Raw genomic sequence first — 17,502 nt, 5'->3', positions numbered from 1 at the left:
AGAACCCTACCGATACTAGTGTGGAAAAAAGCTCAATGTAGGTATATATAATAAAACTTTAACCTATAAATTATTGTGGCTGTAAAACTAATTGTAGTTTTAAGTTCTTCCATAATAAATGCATTTGATGTACTATAATGTTAAAATGAATTATATTTGTTCAATTATTTTATTTATATTAAAATTTTGTTTATATGTCAGAGCATAAATGTTCTAAAACTCAGAGTAGCTGCGGCAACATTGCGACGTTTCCCGTGTCACTGCTATTTTGAATTGACTATAGCTTACTTAATCATTTAAGCTTAGGGTCAAGGAAAGGTAGAATCGGGATTGAGTCATAGTCAACTAATTTTATCCTAAACTCCTTTATTTGTTCTAACAAACGAATGATAATACCGTGGGAGTTAAAGACAACAGGGTTCAGGAAGCAACACAAACCGATTACATTATATATTTATACATATCTGATATACATTCGGATATAAAATAAATTAAAGCATTAATACTGTCTAAAACAAGAGTTACACAAATCTTAATATAAAGCACCATATTATTTGTACGAAACAACAAATTGAAATCAATGATGAGCTAGCCTTGTTTAGTATAAATATATCTATAATATATATATTGCACAATAAAACGGCTACCAAATACACGACGATTCTTCGTTAGTAAAATTTCCTATCTAAATGCATATACAGAGTAGGGCAATAGTACGTTCATATACTGTTTCCGATTTCAAGTTAATTTTCATCAGAATTTAAACTGAAAAACTTGGTATATAAAAGTAAGTGCAAATACCTATCAACCTTGAACCCACAATGTAGTAATAATTGGCTACCGGATTTTTAAATTTACTTTTCGAAATTTTAAAATCAACATACAACTATTAGTTATTACGAGTAAAAAAATATTAGTGGAAAGTTATAAGTGTTACGCAGATATTCTCATATTCGTGTATAGTTATTTATATCAATCAAATATAGAGCAATGTTCAGAGATGTCCTTTTTATATTGTGCCTTATTTGTATCGGCATACACAAAAGTTGAAGTTTTTATTTATATACATATGTTATAACGATTATAAGAGAATTTATATGCATGGTATTAGAAATTATAGAAAAAGGTGTCGACAGTTACCATGTCAATATAACCCAGATACGTCTGAGAATATTCCTTTATTCTCAAGTGGCCTTCTCTTGGAAGCGAAAAACTTATTTTGGTCCTTCAAATATTTGTTTGAATAAGATATCTAATATTAAAAACAATCACTGTAAAAATAAGACGTATTTCTGTAATAATGCTGTGTTAAATATATATCAAACATAAAAACTCTTATTATTATATATTGAACAAGCATCCAATTTAGATGGATTCACAAAAAGAATATCAAATCAGTTTGAAGTGGTTGCAAAATAAATGTATAAACGTGACATCATGGAGATATTGATTTGCAAGACTTAACCTCCCTTTATGGGAATGTATGGAACTCCGAAACCATTGGATATTTGAAATATGAAGCTGAAATAAGTCAATCCAAAGTAGCAGTGAACTCAAGCCATCTCAATTTAAGACGTCAAAATGTCGCTATGTTGCCGCATCTAACTTTGACTTGTAGTTTATTTTAGGTTTTATATATTACAACATTCTAATGCAAATAAAATAATAAAACAAAAATGTTATAAAATATCATATATTTTATTATAATTCATATATTCACTGCTACTTTGGATAGACCCTGAAGAATTTTTTTTCTGAACGTAGAACTGAAAGAAAATAAAGCTTGCTTAAAATTATTGGAATTGCACCATTAATATTACATAAACATTATAATGTAATGGCACTCCTACCATTACCAAAGGGGTCATCATATAAATGATGGAGCTAAAAAATATACTGCAATTGTCAGGTAACAGATTTACAGTTTTTCTGTCTATACATTTTTTTTAAAGTTTAAAAATGAACGTTCTATCGCACCACCCTTTATAAATAAGACCTACCCTACTCTACATACATTATTTCACTACAAAGAAGAGCGACGGAAGGAAGACCTCCAGTAAAAATTTGTGCTCCTTACGATTTAATTAGTTTTAAGGCATTTTTTTCAGTATTTTAGATTCCTCGCTATCTTTACAATTCACTAAATCACATTTACTATTGAATATATATAACTCTTTGGTTGTCTTATATATACATTTACGATTATCCTACAAAATGCATCAATTGTCTAAATAGTTGACGGTTTCAGATCGAGTCGGAGGTATCTTTGTCCTTCGACGAACGCGTTATTTTTTGTTTTCGTTCGAGCGAGGACTAAGATGTTAGGTTCGGGTTAAAAAAAAGAACGTTACAAATGGGTCCCCTATTCTTAAATCTATCACTATATACCTTAAAGCTTCGGCGTGGAATTTCTTGTTCGCTACGGAACACGGATGACCGGCTGACGTTAATTTTAGAGAAATCAGCTCGCGCGTCATCCATATCTCTCGTATACGACACGACACTATACGATCCTAAAACAAAATAGCACGGCTAGAAACACAAATGAGTTTTAGGGGAGTTAGTAATGACCCTCAACCTGGAAAATAGTTATATTAGCATGGCAAATCAATATCGTCAAAGAAACAGATACAAAACAATAGTTATTATGTGATATATGATGATTATGTGATAAAATATTCCACGCCTACCAACAGTGAAATTTCTCACTAATACTTCAGAATTAAAGACTTATAGATATAGAACAATAATTGTGTGGAGATGAAAAATTTGGTGAACAAAAAACATGAATTACTTTTTCAGTCGTCTAATATAATAATCAGGATAATTTCAATGGGTTTTCTTCTCTTAGATGGCCGTTATTTGTTAATCTATAAAACCTACACTATATTTTGTTCTTTATACTCTTGGCTTTCTATAAAATTATTTACATATATGCATATAAAAAATTTCCTTGCCAATCTAATATATTTCCTTATCAAATGTTATGTCCTAAGCGTATATTAACCTAGCATTTATCTGTGCCTCCTCAATGATCTGATTAACGTCCAAACGCTCCTCCAGTTCTGCCTCCTGCAACCACTGTGTTATCTCAGTTATGTACATGTGTCGTTGCAGTACGTCCCTGTTACGCGTCCTGCGACCAATGTACGACGTCACGCCCTATATAAAAATGGAAAGAATTTCTATCATTACTCCTCAAATCATCAAACTCCAGTCAATACTCAAAATGTTTAGTCCTTTCAATAAAAAAGCCAATACACGTCATTACGTCAAATATACTGCCAAATGCACTAGTAGTGGCTATTTCTGGAAAATCATAACCGGTATTCGGTAATTTCCGCCTGATTTTTCGACGTTGCCATTTACAACCAATCGAAGGTTAACCTAAAGCGTCCATTTTGGTTTTGACTCTAGCACTGGTAAGACTTCGGTTTTGTAAGGTTAAGAATTATATTGTATATAATATATAAACTTAAAATAAAACTAAACTTAGTTAAATTTGAACTTGAGTTTCAAATGAGATTTTAGGTTCATTTGTGAATTCGAGAATGTATATTATGCTTTTCAAGTATACGAATTATTTACAATACATTATATATTGATAAATAATTACATAGTGACTTATTTTCTCTTTTTTCTTTTCAATATTATTTTAAAATGTAAGATAAATAGTTTACATTTTTCATATTATAGATGGAAAATTACCAAAAATTTTAACCTGAGTCTCAACAGAAATATTAGGTTAATTTGTGAATTTAAGATAATTTATTCTATTTATTAAATATTCTGAAAATGCACGTATAATTTGCAAGAACTGGCAACGTTGCAAATTTAAATCCTTGTGCGCACGCCATGATTCTCTAGAATTAGTTATTTTATTTTAGTTAAAAAGAGACAGAAGGCGTCGGAATATGCAACCAAATGAATCTATAAAATTGTATTGAATAGGCTGTAAATTGTAACCGCTAGCTAGAGTCATAAAATTAATACTTACCCCGAAAGCGAAATCCATTTGGAATGCTTCTAATAGTTTAGGATCTGCTATCTGTCTTTCTAAAGAGTTCCAGTCGACCACAACCTCTTCGTGTAACATGAGCTCCTCTGGAACGATAAACAATTTAAGGAAATGGTGTTATATTGCTAGTTATACGGTTCGTTTACCATCTCTTTTGGAAGTCTGCTTTTTGTACTGTATCCTAAAGCGGAAGGCTTCCAACACTGACGCGACGACAATGGTCAAAACCACCATAGTAAACAAGTAGAAAGTCATGAAGAACAGTCGGGAATACGAGGCCGAGACTGCAGCATAGATATCCATGACGATGAACCAGTTATTGCCCACTGTCAACTCAAACAACGTTATTCCGGACACAATTAGGTCGGAAAAGTTGTTCAGGTAGTAGTAGCTAATCAGGGTGCTTGCGTTAATACCTCTCCTATGGATATCGCCCAACGTGCTATTTCTGCAAACATAAGATGTTGATCACGATCTAGTGCAAGAGAGATCAAGAGAATATTAAGTTTGTGTATTCACTTCTTTAATAACTTTAAGTATCATTTTCAACTACCATTTCCATCTTTCTGACAACGTGGGGACACCTTGTGGAAAGAACTACGTTGTTTTGGCAGTGATTCAATCATCAAAATCGCGTACGAGCCAAGACATGTTCCATCGACCTAAACAAGTGGTAATAAGGTGGTGCTATGTCTGGTGAGCACGCTGGGTGCGACAGAGCTTCCCATTCGAGCTGCAACAGTGTATCCTTCGCAACTCTTGTCACTCGTGTCACTCAATACTGGTCATTTTTGCACCTCTTAATACACTAAACCTTGTTGATCCCAGCATATGCAGAGGAAACTTTACCTATGAATATTGGTGTCGATAATTCTGTTGGACTAATCCATGACTTTTTGCACTTGGGATTATTGTTTTTTCATCACGTCATAATAGGCCACAGAAAACTCTTCCTTTCTTTGCCTGACAAGCATTGAAACCACGATATTGAAAAGGTTTGAAATGCCAATAGATATCGTTGGTCAACATATATTAGTCAGTATAGTAAACCATTGATACACAAGTATATTGTACAAAATAAAATAAAAAGGTTCTCATCAAAAAAAGTGACAGCGCCGTGTAGTTTAAATATTTCTTTATGTGATTATTACTTATTTTTGACTACAGAATATCAAACATTTATTGGGAAACTTGCAAAAAATAGCTCATAGTAATAGTTTACTCGATGGAATCAAACGATTATTTATATTAAAGATAAACTTAAAAAATGTGATCCATGATGATATGAAATAGGTTCCCTAATTTCACATCCACATAATGACAATCGTACAATATCACCAAAACCAATTGGCCCCTATATCCTTCCTTAAATTTAACCAGATTCATAGTTGCAACCAACCATAGTAATCCCAAACCCCTTTAGCTTTACCGGATTCACCTCAAACAAAGAAGGGCAAACTCCAGACATCTCCCTTAAGGTGTTCGAGCATATGATCCTCAATCATAGCAAATTCTTTGAAATCACACTGAATTTTTCCTCTTTTTTTACGTTCCTTACCTTCGTCACAATGCCGCAACTCTGAATCGACTGAGATTGGATCACTGTCGTTTCTCGCACGGTCATTTGATGACTTCGAGCCCGCCTGATCACTGTGAGTTTTGTCACCTTGCCCTTACTTCAGTCTTCCCTCACATACTGGACGACTGTCCACAACTCACCCAGATTAGAGTTATGTTAAAAGGAGAAAATACAGAAAGACTCTTCGGATTTCTACGAGAAATCGATTATCTGCATAGAGTCTAGCCTGTGCTGAGATAAATGTCGCTGACCAAATAACCACTACCACCTCGGTGGAGGTGCTAGTGTGTGCTGTCTGCATAGAGTCTCTACTTTGTTATGGTTGTGTTTGTTGACTTGTTTTTGTATCCATTTTTAAATTGTATATACACCATTTATACTTTTAATCCCTCTTGTTTGTGGTTATTAATTTAATTTTATTTATTATTTTATATATACACTATATGCCCAGCCTCCGTATATCGATACCGTACTGTTTTATAGTCGCGAAATGATGACGTCCAAAGTCAAAAAGACAAAAGCTTTCTTACATTAATAATATACTATTACATACCGTTGTAGATCATATCCGGAAAATAGTTCCATCCCAAGGATGGCGAAGAAATAATACATCACCATCATCACGATGGCCGTCGACCACATCAGCGGCGAAAGCAGCACCAGGGTCCCGAATATGTCCCTGTAGCGTTTCTTCATCTTGAACAGGCGGAGTATCCTGCGAAGTACACAGGGATAATTTAAAATAACTTTAACAGCAAAAGACGGTATGTGTATCACCTCAAAGGCCTGAGGATTACCACCACCGTGAACCTGGGAGCCATCAGCAACAACGCCGATCCCCAGATCGCCAGCAGAGTCACCGCAAGGTCGAAGGTATTCCATCCCGAGGAAATGTACTCGTTCCACCCGAAACTGATGATTCTTAAGAGAGCTTCTAACAAAAACACTAAAAAACCGAGTGATATTTCATTCAACCCTACCCATAATCAAATACTCACAGAAATAGAACAGCCACGAATCCCAGGAGGCACAGAATAGGCGGGCGCCTTGTTCTAGGTCGTCTGCGGATTCTAACACTCTCAGGAACATAGCCAGTAGATTTCCAATAATCAAGATATCTATAATACGTTAGATTATTAAGTGACAATAATACATGATCTCTCAACTCAAGATATTTTATACGACAAAAAATCTAGCGATACATAAATTAAAGAAAAGAAGCAGGAAACTGTAACCGATGAGCCAACTATCGTCGACATGATGAAATTGCTCAGTGAATTTCAGACTGAAATACGGCTCAATTTCATTCTTAAGAATTATAATATACAACCAAGTGAACGTACTCGAAGCCGAACAGCTCTAGTAGTAAAACAAAATCTACTCTATACGGCTGATATCTCGACAACAAAAGAAACAGTACTTGGAACATTTTCCGACGACACAGTTATAATGACAAAAGATGTATATCTATCTAAGGCTGTAAAAGAAGGAAGACGAATGGACTAGACTGGAAAATACAGCTTAATAGCTCCAAATCTCTCCATGTTAATTTTACGTGGCGCTGAAATTACAAAAAGCTAATTATATCACTTGACGGATGCCCGATTCCTCAAGCAGAATCAGCTATATACCTCGGCATATAATTCGATCGTAGGTCACTCACAGTCAAGTAACTGTACTGGTTAGTCGGAAGATACTCTCAACTTGACTTAAAATCACAGAGAGTGGTTTAACAGTCAATCATAAAGTCAATTTGAACCTATCGGATGCAAATATGGGGTTGCACTAAAACATCAAACCAACTAATAATCCAACGCAGCTAAAGCAAAGTTCTATGATTAAATGCTGATTTAGGAAATGATCTGAATGAAAATTGATAAAAAGAAGCGAAATTTATTTATCTACGAAGTCAATGAAATATTCTTGTTCTTTTGTTTTCTTTGATCCTAAACTGTTATGATACTTACAGATGACGTACTCGAAGTATTCCCACGACACTAGCTTTCTAGCTGCTCGACATAAAGTTCTCAACGGTGGCCATGCAGCCGAAAACCACGGATCGGGTGGGTCTTTCAGTCTCCACCGTAGCATCACGGCATCGTAGATGTTCAGGAATTCGTCCTGGGTTAGGAGGCCCGTGTTCGACACGTTCAGCTGTCGGAAAATGAGTAGGACATCGCGCTGACCTTAAAGCAACAACAATAAAAACTCCGACGGTTGGGGATTATCTGTAAAATTACTTGTTTTCGGGGAATAGTACTTCATCAGTCCATGAAACTGTTTGAACCTGACGGTGTTGGGATGCTGCCTGCTCACTAGCAAGCGGAAGGCCAGTTTGCAAGCCTGGCGCTTGTGCAGCAGCAGCTTGCGGAACTTGTGTTTCTCGATGCCTGTGAACGTTTCGTAAACCACAGCCAACATCTAGATTCGAGAATAAAAGGTGAGTATGATGTTTTAGGAAAGAACATACGGGTGAACTTACCAAATTCATTAATACATACAAAACTGTGGAGATATACGATATAAAGAAAACAGCACTCCATCTGGACACGGCATACGATGGCATCATCACATCTGGAAAACTGAAACGCAGACAGAAATCGAGAAAACCTATTGTGTTAGTGTATGAATAAGTAATCCACGTTTGGGACGTACAAAACATCAAAAGTTTCTTTAAAATATTATCTTCGTTCAGTACAACAAATCACACCTGAGGTTGATCTTTTCTTCAGAACTTAATCATTTATTTCTGCATAAAGTTCGAAAAAACTGAATAAAATTAAAAAACGTGGATTACCTTTTCACCATCGATATATACTTACTTGGCGGTGGTGAGTAGAACAAACATACTCACAAAACTGTCCGACAGTGTTCTAAAATAGACATTTTCATGAGTGCTGAATAAAAAGTATCCTAAAACACACAGAAAATTCAGTTAAATATCGATAAACGCGCTGATATAACCACCACAGTACCTAACACCGCATAACTACAAACAAAGAACATCAGCAATATTAACATATCGAAGATGGGAGGTAGGGATTGCAGGATCTGGCGTATGTACCGTCTTACCCCGCCACAAGCCCGCGTATCCACCAAGAAGATCGGCCTTAGGGCCCTGGTCACGCGAAAATGGGACGACTGTCTCACTAAAACCGCTACTGCCTCTATCACCATGATCACTAAAGTGATGCACTACAAAAAAAGGGTTGGTTTCAACACTCGCTCACTCGGAAAATAAAAATCAGCGTGTGTACCTTCACCATAGTCCTTTTGTGTTTTAAAATTGTTTTCCATCCTATCCATCTCAGTTTTAAAGCTAATTCTGCACCTATCACCCCTGTATAAAAATAAATAAAATATTTAAGTGTGTGTTATACATACATTGCAAATAATCAGAAAACCAAGACAAATGACAATGACAAACTATAATAAGGTGATACAAAACAGTCTTATAATAGTCATAAAATATTTTATATCAGCTGAGTGAAGATATATTATAGTTTGGTCAAAACACCAACAATAAATTCTTTTCACCACCTTTTTTTTTAAATCGGTGAAACAAAAATCTAGCTGAATCCATTACAGCTATTATTTCCTTCAATAAAATACAATTAAACAAATATGGATTACTTTTTTACTCATCTAATATTTAAGAGAAATCTTGAAATCACTATTTTAATATTTAATCATTGTTACTCACCTTATCATAATAAGTTTAATCTTATAACGCGTCAGGGTTTAAAAAATTTGTTAATATGATTCAATCAAAATAAACCCTCATGCGTTAAAGCACAATCACATGTTATATTTTTGTAAAATAAAGCTGTCCAACCAATATTACCCCGCTTTTAGCGCAACATTTACCCAGACAAACTAACTCCAATATACTGTGGACTATGGGCGGTAATTCAAACTGATCTACAGCAGGTTCCTCTACGAAAGCTAACAATAGCAGTATAATTGAAAATAACAAGTCGAAACCGTAGTACCATTTGTTGTGGACTAAAAGATAGGCGGGTAAAGCTGACGGATGTCGAGGATGCGAGTCGAATTTTTCATTATTTTCTCCTTCCTACAACAAAAACGTTATACTAGATAAATATATTTCGGAATATTTTAAATATAAAAATGTTTACAGAAAAAACGGTCTTTTCATTTTTATTCATAAAAAATACAATGTCATTTACGGTATTTTAGTTGATTAACTGTCCAGCAAAGATAATTAAAATCTCCTTCAGCACGCAAATTAAAGGCACTTTTTATAACCCAAAATTAATTGGTGATGGGCCCAACGGTTTAATTTTCGGAGTAAAAATACAAACGTCATTTTTAATTATAAAATTTTTGTTTGACTTTTACAAAACTGTCAAGTAACTTTTTAATATTTTACAAAATAGTTTTAATATATTTATTTAAATACAATCTCTAATTGTTTTATGCTGATAGGAACTATAAGTACTTTTGGATTTCCTATTTAAGATAAAAAAAACAACAAGTTTATAAGATTATTAATATATATTCCGCATAACATATTGATGATTTAATAAAACCGCTGATTGACGTGGACTTTTGTGATTTCAATCTTTTATTCATTGCCGACTATGGTGACATTATAATTGATTTTTCTTATATTCATGATTTTATTTGGTTTATTTTGTAAATCTATTTTTAGTTTCAGACTTCATTAAGTTAGGAATCTACATTCTCCCAGACTTCATTTGTTTACATAAGCTACTATAATAGATTATATTTATTATTTCTATATTTTTTAAATTACAGAACTGATGGAAATAATTACGAATTTTACTTGTACGTTTACGTGTAAATATGATAATTTTACACGTTTAAATATTAAATTACTCTCTCCATCATTGTTGTGTAAATAAATCTAGATCAAGGTGGATAATGCAAAAACTTACTTCTAAAAATATAGCTGCCTCATGATAATTCATTTCCCAATGATCTACCTCATTGTTGTCCACGTCTCTAGATAAGCTAGATCTACTGCCCATTTCATCAATTGGATCTACAAAATAAAACAATATAACGACTTGTTTATGTGCCACTAAATAAAATTAGTCTTGTTTTCTGCAAAAACATACTGAGAATCATCAGCGTTCACATATCCATAACGATAAAAATGTAATTCAAAGTCGACATCGAAAATTTAAACCAAAAATCCGTAATAAGCCTCATTTGTTTCCAGTGAATTAATTGTCAAAAAAATGTAAAAGTGCGACACGTTCACAGAAAACCAGACCTTATTTTACCTACACTTAAAGGTGCATGTAAATCGCTACCCAATAAAAAGGATGAGCAAACAAGATAAGATAACAAAGCATGTTGTGTAAAAATAAAACACGTACTTCTATTCGACGATCCATAGGTAACATTGTTAATATTCTCCGAGAATCTCTTGTAACCATCGTCATCGGGCGAAGTTCTTGTCCCAGCCATGAAACCCTGTTTGACTGTCAAAAACAGATGTACGATGAGTCATAGCTATTAGAGGGAATCTCCCACACCATTATTTGCAGATTTTTCTATACGTCAACCAGAAATAACCGAATATTTTTTTGTTTGATTTATTAATTTATTAAAAACTACACCAAGTAATTTTATGGTTTTTGTTGTGTGGTTAGGCAACTTCTATAACACTATAGTATAACGAGTCGCCTGTAGTATCGACTTCTAAATGAGGCATATTTCAAAATTATTTAGAGAATGTCTAAAATAAAATACTTACGATTGCTCATGGTGGAAGAAACCGAGGAACACGCAAAACTCCCGGAATAATCTTTGATTTCTTCGAAATTCTGTCGAAGACGGTCGTCAAAATGCATGTTAACCAATAGCCATTCGAAAATCGAATGTATTATTATTCAAACTTAGTTAAAAAACATGTAACAATTATGATAAAATTCTTGAACTAGATATGGGTATTAATATGAACCGTCGAGTGCCTTGGAATATATGGGGATATTATCTTTTAGTAATAAGTGATAAATTAATCCGGTATAAGGAACAGTGATGCTGCATGGGACGCGGAGTAAAATGATAAAACTTTATCATACTCTGTGATTTTAAGTTTCAAACTTATTAAAAGCATTTATATGTGCCCGTATTTAAATTAAATATAAGGATGCACATTTTTGTACAGCTGTCAGTGTAATTAGTTCGAAAATATATCTACCAGTTCATGATACCTATTTTTATTAATTACTACGTTGTATTTTCGCTCTTCTTTCAATTATGGAAACTTATTAAGAATTATGCAAAGGGTGCTCTTGGGTTTATATTACATATTAAGGGAGATAATTATTGAGCTTTGAAATTATTTCCACTAGAGGCGCTGAAATCCGAAATATTTAAGTGAACGTTAAATTTTAAATATACGACTTTTAAATTTAAAATTATTTGACGGACTTGTCAATCCGGCACTGTATGTTTTTCTTTGACTGTATGGGAAATAGGAAACAAGATACTCGATTTAGGATGTGCATTCGTCCAGAAGAAATGCTAGTAGTGACAATAAGGTAACATTTCTACTACTATCTATTAGAAACACTCATTTTATTTTATTATGTATTTGCAACTCAGATTTATACAAAATAAATAGAAACTTAGAATGAGATCACAAAAAGAAAAGTAAAAAGTAATATTTATTCCATAGTTTCATTCAACAGCTGGTGATGCCTATTTGGCCCTGCATAAGTTGGTAAAAATCTTTGAGAATGCTGTTCTTGTTATTGGTGTTCTATCTGATTCGAAGGAGGAGGCGAATTTTGGTAAGAATTTGAATGGCTCATCGCAGGTGAAGGCAGAGGAACATTGGTATGCTGATGCGAAGAGGGTCGTGGATTTGAATCACGTCTTTGTTTAATATTTTTTATGATTGTTAGAACTTCCATTTGAAAGTCCATCAGTTCTGCTTCACACATGTCTCGTATAAACGGAAGAAAGGACCAAAGTAATATTTCTTGATCGGATCGAGGATGTTTTCCTGAACATGGCGCACATGACTGTTTTCCTATTTTTAGTTCTGATAGTATTTCTCGCTCTATATCATCTAACTGCCTCTTCGACTTTGGACGATGTTTATTTGAACTTGATCTAGATGCTGATGGATCAGAGTGCACCGGCGACGCTGAATTATATGAATATTGCAAATATGCTGTTGGCATCTCTAGCTCTGTCAACTCCTCAACTTCAGTGCTGTCGTCTTCTGTTGCAGCCTGACTAAAATTGCTCTCTCTGTCACCCTTATGTGCTATTTTCAATAAAAACTGGAGATAGTCGCTGTATATATATTTCTTTTTTGCTGATTGGCCACTTTTCGTTCTTAAAGATCTCAAAAATGAATCTCTTATATTAGACCATTTAGCCATAATAACTTCCCCTGAAAAAGAAGAAAAACAAATTATCTGAATGAAGTTTTTTTCTAGATATATATAATTATAGAATTGAGATATCTACTTTAAGCACAAATATAAACTTTGTATGCAGTCAAATATGAGAGGACTTCCGATCAGTTTATCTCAAAGCTATGAAAGAAGAGGATTGGCGAGAAATTTCCAATGAATTCCAACGTAAGGCCAATTTTCCTATGAGCCTTCGAGCTATTGATGGGAAACACATTCGGATCGAAAACTGTCCACGTGCAGGTTCGATGAATTTCAACTACAAGAAACATTACTCCATAGTGCTTTTAGTAATAGCTGATGCAGATGTTTTTTATTCGTGGATATAGGAGGATACGGGAAAGATTGTGCTTCCTTCATTCTTCAAAATACTGAGTTTTGGAGAAGACCAGTGGACTATAAACTAGACATACCTGAAGCATGACATTTGACACCAAAAATAGGCCTGAAAATTCCTTACGTTTTAGTTGCTGACAACCTGTTTCCACTGAACGAGCATGTTCTGAAAGATTTCTCAAACCATAATTTGAGTATCCTACAACAGGATACATTATTCCCCAACATCTCCGGATTTGGCGTATGCGCACTCTCCTGCATAGAATAAATCATAGAAAAGAATAAACGATATGAAACTATATTGTCTTCCTTTTCTAACGGTGGTACATTTTCGAGTCGATCGGTACGGCCGAGATCAAAACAACAAACATAAACAAATCTAGAATATTTAGATTTTGTGTTACAATAATAATTCTATACTAATAATAATTAAATTGTTGTGTTATTCTTGGTTATCTAACATACAGTGGTTTTAAAATATGAAAGAACAACGGTAAGTGCAGAATGTAAGGTTAAATTTTTAAAAGTTATAAAATCTAAACAGCATCAATTTTATTTATAGTGGGAATGTTAGCTTCCAAAATTATAATACGTCATTTTTAATGACCTGGAATAGGTATCAACATATGGCAAAATTTAATGATACAAGAACAGAGAAGAAAATTATTCTTGTTGTGTTCGAAGTAGTCAAGTCATTAATGAGGTTTGTCCATCGAGAATAGTAGCAAATAGAATTGTACTAACTGGTAATAATTAGACATTTATTTTAAACATAACATATTTTAGTAATGATTTAAATTTTATTTTATAGGTAAGATGTAGTTAGAATTTGTTGAGTGAAAGTCGAAGAATGCGAAATTCAGAGAAGAAGAAATTAGACAGCATTTTGCTAAGATATAAGAACAATGTAACATACAGTGATACTATGAAATAATTAAATTTGCTAACAAAAGTAGACCTGGATCAAATAACCAAAATATAAAACTATCAACAATACCCTAATGATCTAATGTCAAGGAAAATACAGTGCATTATTATTGTATAAGAGTATAGGTAAATAATTATTGTTTTTTGAATATAGTGACGTATTGACTGAGATGTAAATGTCTAGACTAGTAAATGTACAATATGTTAATCAAAAGCTCGAGGTAGTCAATTTATTAATGGGGTTTGTCGATCAAGAATAGTAGTGATAATATTTGAAGATTTGTAAGAAAATTTTATTGTTTTCATATATATATATATATAGTGGTGGCTTTTTCGTTTCATTTTAACTATATTAGCTGTGTTTGATCTTAACGATTTTGGTCTTTTTATGGTAATGTTTATTAATATGGTTCTTGTAGTTCTTTTTAATTGTTCAAATATGTAAATTTATTTAAATATGATGCTTTTATAAAAATAGAAAGGCATATAAAAATTATTTTTATTTCATTTTATTCAGTAATTTTTTAAATAAAATGTCTTATTTCAAAAAAATTTCAATGTTTATCACACTCCTTATATATAGTTTCAACACTAAATCAATTATTTATTATATTTGTGTATTTTTATTTATAAAAAATAATGATAATGGGTAATATGATGTTTTTATAAAAATAGAATAGTTGAACATATATTAATTCTATTTTTATTATTTCGTTTTATTCAATACTTTTTAAATAAAATGTGTTATTTCCGAAATCTTACCATTTTTATTTACCTCCTGAACCCATTTACCTGATTAATATATTTGACATTAAATCCAATTATTTCAATTAGGATAAAACTTAAGTAAGTAAAGCTGTATATACGCATGCGCCAAACTCGGATTATTCTCTGTATTCAAATTAAATGGGGCCAATATGGGCATGCGCCAAATTCGGAGATGCTGGGGAATAGTGTATCCTTCAAACTTCATGTTTTTAACTACAGATTACATTGAGCTCGTATATAGTAAGAACGTGTATTGTATTACATAATATAATACGAAAAAGAGATGGATATCGCCCAGAAGATTTGATTATTTCTTCTGGTTCTCAATTACTAAACCTACCACATTTTAAAACGAAATCAACTAACAAAACAGGACAGGTAGTGCGCACGTGTTTTGCAAATTATTTTGTTAGTGAACATGGAGGATTGCTCTGGTAGCTATCAAAGATATAAATCTTGTTAAATAAAAAAATAATAGCACTTACCTGTTTTTTTCTTTTCCTCTTGGGATAATTGGTCATATCCATCCACTAAACATTCAAATATTTCTTGCCAGCTTTTTTTTCTAAGTATTTTGTTTTTATTATTTTTATTAGTCTTGTCCCATATACAAGATTTTAATTCTACTAATTGAATTAGTGTTACAATATCATATTTAAAGCTAGACATTTTCCTTTTTTAACCTTAAAAAATCGGCACCGACACTAGCGGACCGATTACTGTCTGCCGACATGTCGTTGCCGGCAACGACACGATACCATCAGGATACATTAATAATCATCGTGGCCCGGTATATTGAATATACTGCGCTGGCGCGTGCGTTCCCACTTTAGAAATATTTAAATATTGTCAGTGTCGCTTGGGACGTCGTGGGTAATAGCGTACCTTGACTGTAATCAAACTTCTGATATCCGCATAGCATTAGTCGTGAAGACGTAAAATATCCTCTGAATTATTTTTTTAATTAAATGGTAATGTTCATGAGATTTATATTAACCTGTATATACCATACAGGTATATATATGGTAAAAAATGACCTTTAAAGGAACAGTAAGATGACATTAATTTACAAAACATTTTATAGAAGGTAAAAAGAAAAATACTGCATAATACTAAATTTTTAATTATAAATTAAAGATATAAAATAACGAACCTTAACTATGCCATAAACATTTACCAAACTACCACATATTTGGATAATACAAATGTATTATATATAAATAACATATTATATTTTATAACACTTTCTTTGTAGATACATTCCTTTATACATCTCACACTAATTAATTACAATACAATAAAAGTTGTAATAGAACATTATTCCAAATAAAGACAAGGTTAACGTATCTAATACAAAAAGGTCTTACCCACTAAAAAACCATCACCATATTTAACGAAATCAAGACTTAAGTACCTAAATACTCAATGATGTTAATACTTTGTTTTTTTAGTATATTTTCCTTTCAAGTACTTTCTTTTATTTCTTATTAGATCTGCTTTTCTCTACTTTGATATTTTGGAAGATTACTCTTCGTTATCAACCAATCATACAGCTGTAGCAAGTACAATATTTTCCCGAATAACTACCTCTTCAGGTTTAATAGTATGCTATCTTTTCCTGCACTTCTGCAATGCCTGTAAACTAGATGATTAATTATTATTACTTAAATATATAATTCTCTATTACCTTGTCAAAATTCAGTGATGAGAGAGATTCTGGGATTCCTTCAATATTGAGTCATATATATATCGTCAACAAATATACATATATATATATATATATATATATATATATATATATATATATATATATATATATATATATAAATTAATTTTTTGTCCATAACTCTTCTTTATTATCGTAGTCTACCTAAAATCATTCGTAAGATAATAATCACATCAATAGTTTTATGGAAATTATTACCTTGACAATTACTTCTCATACAGGTATATTAAACTTCTTGACTTGTTCCGTGAAAAATTCTTTAAGCAATAATTTTTTTTTCTTTATCGTCCTGTGCTTTCCAAATTTCAAAGCCTTACAAATTCTTAAAATAAAGACTAGATTGTTTAACATTTGTATTATGGATCCGACAAAGATGCTGCCGAAATTCAGTTTAATCAGGGAAATACGGTACATCACCATTTCTTTTGAGGAATGTTTTGTTTGATATACCATGCAGTGTTGCCAAATCTAAAGGCAAGAACTATGGTATTTAAAGTAGTAAAGTAAATACTTAAAAAACGTATCTACTCTATTACTATTTTTTGTTTCAAAACAAAATATAAAGTTAATTTTAGAAAGTCTTCTTAAATATATTATTTTCCTAAAATAAAATACATCCATAAAGCAAATAGCTTAGCTGTAAATTTGGCAACATCGACTTTTACATTTCGGCTTGCGGTGAGTAGATTGGGTGGACGAATATAGGAATGTTTCGAAAGTAGCT

The 17,502-nt window shown here is 32.7% G+C and overlaps 2 protein-coding genes and 1 long non-coding RNA gene across 8 annotated transcripts; 1 reads left to right on the top strand and 2 right to left on the bottom strand.

Moving 5' to 3' along the window:
* Positions 1-349: 349 nt before the first annotated feature.
* Positions 350-11,485, bottom strand: LOC143193766 (two pore calcium channel protein 1). Of its 5 annotated transcripts, XM_076400127.1 has the most exons (17): positions 11,347-11,483; positions 10,967-11,071; positions 10,520-10,626; positions 9,465-9,672; positions 8,855-8,937; positions 8,573-8,792; positions 8,420-8,510; positions 8,080-8,179; positions 7,838-8,018; positions 7,565-7,783; positions 6,596-6,715; positions 6,375-6,543; positions 6,151-6,312; positions 4,165-4,466; positions 3,998-4,104; positions 3,008-3,162; positions 350-2,513 (listed from the first exon to the last, which is right to left on the bottom strand). In XM_076400127.1, the coding sequence occupies exons 1-17, from the start codon at positions 11,441-11,443 to the stop codon at positions 2,504-2,506; spliced, it is 2,436 nt and encodes an 811-aa protein (XP_076256242.1). In that variant the 5' UTR covers positions 11,444-11,483; the 3' UTR covers positions 350-2,503. The 5 variants fall into 5 exon arrangements, with proteins under 5 accessions (XP_076256242.1, XP_076256244.1, XP_076256245.1 ...); XM_076400129.1 differs by lacking the exons at positions 10,967-11,071; positions 11,347-11,483 and adding an exon at positions 10,703-10,888; XM_076400130.1 differs by lacking the exon at positions 350-2,513 and having other exon boundaries at positions 2,577-3,162; positions 8,670-8,792; positions 9,590-9,672; positions 11,347-11,485.
* Positions 11,486-12,171: 686 nt separating this feature from the next.
* Positions 12,172-15,817, bottom strand: LOC143193794 (uncharacterized). 2 transcript variants are annotated; one of them, XM_076400182.1, is made up of 2 exons: positions 15,538-15,817; positions 12,172-12,999 (listed from the first exon to the last, which is right to left on the bottom strand). In XM_076400182.1, the coding sequence occupies exons 1-2, from the start codon at positions 15,719-15,721 to the stop codon at positions 12,347-12,349; spliced, it is 837 nt and encodes a 278-aa protein (XP_076256297.1). In that variant the 5' UTR covers positions 15,722-15,817; the 3' UTR covers positions 12,172-12,346. The 2 variants fall into 2 exon arrangements, with proteins under 2 accessions (XP_076256297.1, XP_076256299.1); XM_076400184.1 differs by lacking the exon at positions 15,538-15,817 and adding an exon at positions 13,482-13,643.
* LOC143193803 (uncharacterized) lies at positions 13,674-15,040 on the top strand. Its single transcript, XR_013005102.1, has 3 exons — positions 13,674-13,863; positions 13,920-14,103; positions 14,169-15,040. It is a non-coding gene; the product is annotated as an uncharacterized LOC143193803 (long non-coding RNA).
* Positions 15,818-17,502: the final 1,685 nt, after the last annotated feature.

Source organism: Rhynchophorus ferrugineus, unplaced genomic scaffold (genome assembly GCF_030347505.1).
Source record: "Rhynchophorus ferrugineus isolate W39M unplaced genomic scaffold, kcgeb_rfMv2 rfM3, whole genome shotgun sequence".
NCBI lineage: Eukaryota > Metazoa > Arthropoda > Insecta > Coleoptera > Curculionidae > Rhynchophorus > Rhynchophorus ferrugineus.
Note: the sequence above shows the minus strand (reverse complement) of the source record. Positions and strands in the feature narration are given on the sequence as shown.